We start from the raw sequence: 8,998 nt of genomic DNA, 5'->3' as shown, positions 1-8,998 counted from the left end.
TCCAGGTGGCTACTGTATTCTCCAACCTTTGTGAGCATAGTATAGCAGCACTAGCTCTATACCTGTTTCCACTTCTGGTTAGAGTGGCCTTGCAGCTGATCTCTAGAGAATTGCAAGGTCTGCCACTGCCAGCTCCAGTTCAAAGCGGTGACATTGCGGTCTTCACTTTTTTCTGCTGGTGCAATAAAACTAGTTCATTACTCCCCTGGAAATTGTCGCTGTACTCAACTCTCTTCTGAACTCTATTCTTGAACAATTAGTTATTCTGTTTTTTCTTTGTGTGTTTGCATGTTTCTCTTTACAGATATTGTCTCCTTCCGCACAGTGTTGGTCGAGCAATGTCAGCCACTGGGGCAGTCATCATTAAAAAACCAACAAATGTTACACGCTGGTGAGAGGTTTGGATATGGTTTGCAGGAGCAGGGAGGAAATTCTCAGATGACATTTATACTTGTCAAACAGGAGGTTTGTGTGTACCATAGCAGCATTAAAAAAATAAAATGTTCAGATTTTTTTGCACCTTCTCAAAACCTAAATTTTTGTCCTCCTCCTACAGGAATCATACAATGATACTTCTCTACAGTCTGAGTTAAAAGAAGAGGAAGTTGAGTCAGCAGTGGCCTCTGAACAAGCCCTTAGTAATGTTTCAGGTGAGGAAATTAAACTGATGGTTTTGGAATAAAGAAAGAATTGTAAGAATTAAATAATGGCATTTTGAATTTGCTCATCAGCAAATGTATTATTTCCCAATTATCTTGTGATGGTCAAATGTGTTTAGTTAACTGAATGTCATAATCAACTGCTACTTCACTGAGATTCTGCCTCTGTTGTGTGAGAGAGCTGTTTGAAACCGTAGTGCAGGTCTTCCCCACCTGCTGCAGATTGTGTTAGAGCACAACAGCAACTGCCATCCTTAGCTACAGTTTAATTTTTGTGTATGTCTAGCCTGGAGATGAAACCTCATTTGGGAAGCAGCTTGACGACAACACTATAGCAGTCAGTAGGGAAAGTGCAAGGTAGAAAGGGTTGAGGCTAAATGGTTGGCAGAGTTTAAACATCCAAAATAATAGTGGAAGATTATTCACCAGTAAACAGGTTGTGTGTGCAGCATTTCCCAGTGGTAGTATATGAGTGCCAAATCAAAACAGGACTTAGCACATCTTTAAAAAAATAAAATAAACTGTTCCCTTTAAAATAATTGTATGGACCATGTAATGTTAAGGGGAAAAGGAAAAAATGTCTAACTAAAGTTTCATTGTTCCAGAGTTTTCTCTGCCTTAGTAACTTTTTCCTCTTATGTTTCTTCTGACATCTTTATCACTGTGGTGCCTAGGTTCTTTACACGTCTCTTTAAATGGAACTGAAAATGAAGGGATGCTTATTAACCAGGAAGATTCAACAGAAGAAACTACATCAGCTCGAAAAGATGAAGAGACCAAAATGGTCCGGGAGGTATCCTGTATGGGAGAGAGTAGCCGTTCAGAGGGAACGCAGAGCCAGACCACTGATTCAGAACATTCAATAGTTATTTCACTTGCTGCAATGACGGACAATATCAAAGAAGAGTCTGAAGTTGATCAGGAGACATCAGAAGTAGAGACACAGGTTCTTCAGCAATGTCAAAGAGATGGTGAAACAGTAGAAAATGAACAAACTGCTATTACTGTTAAGCCATCTGCACATGTGCACTGTGCAGATGAACAGTTAGGGGGGTCCATATTGGTCAACAAAGAAGTTATTTGTGAAGAATTAAAAAACAGCTTGGCAGAAGATGAAGCTACTTCCAAAACTAATGTGTCAGTACGGCGTAGAAGAGGACGGCCACCAAAGAAAATTAAACCAAAAGAAGCACTTGTGTCATCATCTTTTGATGCCTTAAAAGGCCAGGAACAGTTGAACACACCTTCAGAAATAGTTGACAAATCCACTGCAGTAGATGCAGTGAAGATTTCTGCTTTTGCCTCTCCAAGCTCATCTGGGATTCAGTCGAAAGAGACTTCCTCTACTGCCAATCCATCTGTACAGGAGATGGCAAGCACTGATTTGAAAAACATGGACAATAGAAAGGCTGGTTCTCTGCCTGCTTCAGTTTTGTCTTTGAGTAGCAGTTCTTCTGAAAAGCCAGTAGACCCTGAAACTCAGCAGCTTCCCACGGGTGTAGAGAAAGAGGCAGTTGAGGCTCCATCCATTGAAGCTTTATCTGCAAAGAAAACATTGAACTCTCCTCCATTGGACTCACCACAACTGACACCCGGTCAGCACAAGGAACGTCGCACTTCTGCAACACTTCAGGATGCAATGCTGCTAGTTGAAGCAATGAATCAGTCAACAATGGGAAATATTATTCCGTCTTCTGAAAAAATTTCATCACCTATGACTCATTGTGCTCCCTGTGTGGATACCCTACAAACAGTGGACAAAATCCTAGCTAAACCACAGACACAGAATCTTACTGTAAAATCTCAGTCAAGTGTAGAGGCCAATGAAACCCTCAAAGCATTTGTTACACCACAACAACAGCAAGTTTTATCAAATGCTGCTACTCAAACTTTTGTCCTGCCATCTTCCCACCCCGTAGCACCCAGAAAACTGACTAAAATTAGGCCTAAAATAATAACTGTTGTGCCAAGAGTAGGACCATCTCACAATATAGCATCGTCTACAACAAAGCTTTCTTCTATAGAGTCGAGGACTACACACAATAATTTACTTGCAACTTCTGGAGTTGCAGGGTTGCCTCTGGAAACGCCTTCACTTTTCTGTCTTCCTCAACAAACAAATACTACCTCCATGACATTAGTCCCAGTTTCACAGTTGACTAAACCATCAGAAAATCAGCAAACAGGTGGTCCACCACACAAAAAAATAACAATCATAGTTCCAATACGGTTGGCAGCAGTGGCACCAAGTAAACATCCGCCACAGACAATAGTTGTGAAAGCAACGCAAGAGGCAGCAATGCCTCGTGATGTTCCTGTCACATTGACATCTACACAGTCGACTGCAGCTTCACAGGAGTTAAGTGTTTCAGCTTCCGATGACACAGCATTCTCTCAAAGTGAAAACACAACCGACAGCCCTGAATCTCCTGAACAAACTGCCTCTGTTTCTGAAGTGATAAGCACTCCTACAGAAACCAGTTTAGAACAGTCAGTTAAGATAATACCAGCATCACAGCCGACTGTTGATAGGAAGCTCACTCCTGTGGTCAGATTAACCAAACTTCCATTTTCAGTATTCCCCAACGAATCTGTTTTGGTATCGAAACTGCTTTTAAAGGGATTTTCTGAAGGTACTATGCAAGAGATGTCTTCAAAACCAGCAATCTCAGAGAGGCTAGATTCATCTTCAAGCAGTAGTTTAGATGTAACCGAAATGCTTAGTCCTGTGACTCTAAATACACCTCAGAAGTCAGAAGAGTCAAATAATCATGAGCGGGCTCAACTGTCATCTGAAACATTCACTGTCATGAGAGAGGCAACTGTCGGTGAAGATTTGCAGCCATCTACATCAGCCACATCTGTTGAACCCATTCCTCATATGGACAGCAGTGACGTACAGGAGAATGAATCTGCCATCATACAGCTTACCTCCATGTCCAGAGAGGCATCTGACCCTCACTTACAGATGACTAAAGCACAGTTCTTGGCACAACTGGCAGTTTCACCGATCGTTCAAGATCCAGAAAAACAGGTAAATGCTATTCAGTACATGGGGCTCATAATTTCTGTGGTTACACATTGAAATTGATAGTCATCATGTTATGTTGTTGTTGTTGTGGGTTTTTGTTGTTGTTTTTTTAATTAGAACCCCTACAGAATGTGGTACCTATTTATTTATTTTTTGTTTCTTCTTTCCATTTTGATACAGGCCAACTCTGACTTTGCAAATGGTAAGGCTTCTTTGACGGAGAGAAGCTTACAGAAGAAAAGCTTACAGAAAAACTCCTTGGTCGTTCGGCTGCGAAGTCATCTGAAAACTCACTTGCAAGTTAAAAGAACTGAAAAAAGTCTGGAACAGAATTCAGAAAGTGAGACTACCACTCTCATCTCTAAGAAACTTGGAATAGAGAATGGCAGTCTTAACGGTGAAAAGTCAACTAAGGAAACCAGTCCTGTTTGCCTTGGAAGGAGAGATGTGGTTAAAGTTAATACAGCTCTAATTAATAATGCCCCATCTTCCATCAGTCCTGTAAGATCTGTACTGTGTAACGGTGGTGATTTACCCAAGATGATTGACAATGAGCCAACTTCTAAGAAGAGCAGGGCTAACAGTGATTCCACCACCATGACTCCTAAGGCAGACAGTACACATAGAGATGGTTTAGGCACAGATAATAAAAAATCCACATCTGTGAGTCCTAGAGAGGGTAATTTAAATGAAGAAATTGCTAGTCCTGAAATGACTTCAGTGACTCCTAGGAGGTCTTTGGGTAGGGATAGTCCTAGATATAAAAAATCCAGTTCTTTAAGTCCGAGGAGGTCGCCTTCAGGTAGAAAAGGTTCTTTGAGTTCTAGAAGTCCTAGCTCAACTAAAGAAAGTGGTAGCCCCAAAATGACTAACAATGATACAACCCCTATAAATGAAAAATCAAGTTCTGTAAGCCTTGTAATGTCAACCAGAGGAAGCACTAGTCCTAAAAAGACTGACTTGCCTTCTGTTAGTCCAAGAACACCTAGTTTGAGGCAGTCTGGCATCCGTAGGAGTTCACTTTTCAGCAAGGATGACTCAAGGACAAAAAGGATTAAAAGGGAATTAAGATCTTTTGGTATAACCACAGGTGGCGCTATTACTAGAAGAAATAAAGGTGAAACTTGTTCCCCAAGTGTCAAGTCCCCTACAATAGCTAAAAATTGCATCAGTCCTACAAGGACTGAGGAATCTACACCTGCTAAGAAGCCCAGACTAATCCAAGATGTTACTGGTCCTAAAAGGGGTTTTAAAGTTGTTAATGCTATGAAGTTAGCTAAAGCAGCAAAAGCTAAAAAAATTGCTTCAATGAAAAAGTCTAACAAATCTAAATTGGCAAAAAGTCGGTTATCAGAGAGTCGGACCAACTGTGGGGTTGGGAAAAAATGTCGAGCTAAAGTGTGGATACCTCCTGTCATGACAGAAAGTGAAATGGCTCCACCTGGGGAAAAGGAGTCGTCTTTGTTAAACGTAAAGACGGAGACGGGATCTGATAATCAAAACCCCAGAGGCTCCCCTGATTCACCCCAACCCAAATTTGTTACGTCACCAATTGTATCACCTCTACAGCCTTTGTCAGTCATAGGTAGGCATCTGCTAAGGAACCAGTGTGGGGAATGTGGTCGAATTCTTAGCAGCAGTGCTGCACTGGAAAGCCACGTTAGTCTTCATACGGGACACAGGCCCTTCTCATGCACATTCTGTGGGAAGAATTTCCCAGACTCCAAGAGCTTTAAACGCCACGGCCGGGTGCACCGTAATGGTCGGATACATATCTGCCAGCATTGCGGGAAGGGATTTGTCTACCGCTTTGGCCTTACAAAACACATACAAATGGTGCATGGCAGGATAAGACCTTTCATTTGCCAGATCTGCAAAAAAGGATTCTTCACAAAACGAGACGTAGAAGTACATATTAGGATCCACACTGGAGAGAAACCATTTCAGTGTACCCTCTGTGAAAGGAAATTCATAAGAAGAGTAGAACTGAATGTGCATTTGCGATGGCATAATGGAGAGAAAAGACACTGGTGTCCATTCTGTGGAAAAGGATTTTTAGACTACAATAACCTTAAAAGGCACAAATACACCCATACAGGGGAGAAACCACATGCCTGTCCACACTGTTCAAAGAAATTCACGCAGACGGGTCACCTAAAAAAACATGTTAAAAATGTACATGGTGGTCCGTGAGAGATGGACATGTAAGAAACCATGTTCACCTTGGAACAATGGTATGCTTTGAAATAGGAAATATACATTCTTGTAATTCAGAAAATGCATGCTGTGGAGCGGGTTTTTGTTTGTTTGGTTTTTATAATGGAATTTATATGCAAATGGAGAATTTACTTATTTTGCCTTTTTGAGATAATTATTTTGTATCTTTGTTGAATGGTTCGAGAGTTTGGGAATTTGTACTCATTTGCTGCTTTGTTGGAAATCCATCCATCTGTCTTAAAGAACGGAAGCAACTTAACTAAAGCCAACAGACGAACATGCGTGCCACTTGGTACTGTTGAAAATAAAAACGATGCAATATAGACAGGCTAGACAAGTAAATCTCCCCAAAATCACAAATTGTACTTTAAAGTGATGCAACATAATGATTAGTGACAGTTGTTCTTTATACTAGCTACACTTTTGTTCCTCCTCACTAGCAAGCAGATGAGGAAACTTTCCAGAGTGTTGAACTTTTTTTTTTTTTCTTTTTAAAATGTTCTGTATGGCACTGTGTGCTCTCTGCAAAGTAAAGTGTAATATAGATGGAGATTGAGGTTTTTCAGAAATATACATCTTTAAATTTAAGTTGGTTTGTCAGAATATGCAGGTATCCTTTTCTCATACTTTTTGATTCAGTAGGTGATGTCACAAGATGTGTGAGAGCATAACCCCAGTTTGGCATGGTATTTCTTCCCGAATGTTGTACCTGAGTTAGTTTAGGGAAAATTGTTAAGGTAAATTTGGCTTCAACTCAAGTAAGCCTTTGTGGCATACATAATGCTTTTGTTTTGGACATGGACTTTAGTGTCCTAGTGGCATTTTAAAGCTGTCATCTTTTTCTTTTCTCATTTTGTAATGAGTTCGCCATAATACACTTGCATTCGTTTTTAAATATTGTCAACTGAACACATTAAAAACAGATGTTTTGTTAGTTTTTTTAATTGGTAATTTATTGATGTTGTTTTCATATATACAGTTACAAAAATTGAAGCACTTGCCTATCATTAAAAAAGAAGTATTTGATAATCTTTCCACAATAACTCTGGAAAGCACATCTTGTGACCAGTGTTGGAATTTGGATGTTGGATTTTGAAATATGCACTAAGGTTAAAACATGTCTTAATTAAATTGAGACTGAAAATACGATCTAATTTCCATTACCCATCTTTCAATTTCTGTCAGTATGCCACGTCATTACTGATGTCTAAATGGCAATGAAGTCTAATTGTATTACTTGCACTGTAATTAACCACCTCATTCAGGGAGGACTAAAAGTGAATCTTTTTTTATTTTTAAACATATTTTCATTCTGTTCAACATTGTGCTGTATTTAAAAAAAAAAAAGAAAAAAAAGATGTCTTTACTTTGGTGTAAATGTCTAATTTTTCTCAGATATGTTTGAAAAGCTAACTTTCCCAAAAAATATCAAACACAATATTAACACATTCTTTTACAGCCCTAAACCTCATTGTACATACTGTGAATTTACATTGATTTGATTTTTGTCAAGTCAAGTTGCATAGTTTGTTTGTACTGGCTGTTAAAATGAAAGAAATGTAAATAAACATTTTGTTTATAAAATTATTTTGTGATCATTTAAAAATGTGTAGCACAAGTAATAGCTTTGCAGTCCTGGAGTTTAATGATGACTTTGACTTTATGCTGTATGGTTTCAAATCAACTAATGCAAACCAATATTCTCCAGTGGGGGTAATACGCAAAAGATCTTGCACTGTTTGTTCTTCACATTATGACCACCATTTTTCAAAAGTCCACACTGCACTCAGGGCCGTTTCTAGACATGCATATATGAGGGGTAACTGTTTTTGTCAGGTAATTGGATTGCACTTTGTCAGGCCTCTACCCAAAGACCTGACCAACTTGGGTGTCCCAACTGAAGGCTGAGCTGCTGCTGGTCAAGCTTTTATGGTCACTAACGCGTGCGAAACCCCTGACCACGTTAAGGTGGCAATCCCTCAGGGGGAAAACAGAAAAGCAAAAAATAAAATTAAATATTCCTCATCAGATTCTAACAACTAAAAACATGACATTTAACTTAATTGGATAGCCTATATCGAATATATTTGAAACCAACAATAACACTTCACACTATTGCCAATATTAACAAAACTAAAAAGGGTGGGCCCAGTTATAAAAAAGAGAATTCACAAAGTCTTGAAAAATAAAACTTAAAAATAGAAATAAAAAATAAAATATCCATTCAGATCTTTAAAATCAACAACATAAAATCTGTCTTAATTGGAGGGCCTTATTCAAATACATTTGCAAAATTAAGTAAGAACAAAATAAGACCTTTCAATACTGTATAGCCAATAGGCCTACTTACAAAACTAAAAAGGGCTGGCACAGTAATAAAAAAACAAAAACATAAATACCTTTTATCGGGGTTTCATGGAAACTCAAATTAACACAGAGACATTAAACGCACCTCATTGCCTGCTCTGCCAAACGGGAGAAAGTACGTTCTTTGCAGATGCACTTCGTCTCAGAGGTAGGTTAATAAATTGGATTTAACTTAACCATAATAATAACCACAATTTGAAGGCAATGGCAAGATGCGCGGCATGGATGTTTAGCTGGGGGAGGGGGAGTTCTCTGCCGAGTGCTGTGTGAGCCTGCGCACAAAGAGTGCACGGAGGCAAAGAGCGGATGAGACGTGAAACCTATCATTTAATTTGTGCCTTTTCTAGCGGATTATTCAGCTACTGTAGTAAATCTTGTCCATATTTAGTTTGTGGGTAATTTATTATTTTCTTTCTAAACTTCTAAAAGTTTGACTTAATGGGACATGACGTTTGTTTAAGGGGGGCATTGCCCCCTCTTGCGTATAGCCATTAGGCTACCACTAATATTTCAGAAACCAAGAAAGTAGCATTATTTAGATGAAAAAGAAACACCACCAATCAGTAATTTTTGGAAGCACATGTTTATTGTATTTATTTGGACAATGTACAGTCTTCAGCTTTTAGCCCAAGGAATTATAACCCGATACATGACTTCTGTAAGGCATTATGGAGCATATTTCACTGATGTTTTTAAATCTTACTAAAAATTATACCTATAATTA

General features: G+C 39.0%; 1 protein-coding gene across 1 annotated transcript; it reads left to right on the top strand.

The window, feature by feature from the left end:
- Window positions 1–309: 309 nt before the first annotated feature.
- LOC102208801 (uncharacterized) lies at window positions 310–7,231 on the top strand. The gene is made up of 4 exons (XM_013911944.1): window positions 310–465; window positions 557–650; window positions 1,334–3,693; window positions 3,871–7,231. Exons 1-4 carry the CDS (start codon window positions 379–381, stop codon window positions 5,881–5,883), a joined length of 4,554 nt encoding a protein of 1,517 aa, XP_013767398.1. The 5' UTR covers window positions 310–378; the 3' UTR covers window positions 5,884–7,231.
- Window positions 7,232–8,998: the final 1,767 nt, after the last annotated feature.

Source organism: Pundamilia nyererei, unplaced genomic scaffold (assembly GCF_000239375.1).
Source record: "Pundamilia nyererei isolate P.nyererei 1_Seehausen unplaced genomic scaffold, PunNye1.0 scaffold00075, whole genome shotgun sequence".
Taxonomy (NCBI): Eukaryota; Metazoa; Chordata; class Actinopteri; order Cichliformes; family Cichlidae; genus Pundamilia; species Pundamilia nyererei.
Note: the sequence above shows the minus strand (reverse complement) of the source record. Positions and strands in the feature narration are given on the sequence as shown.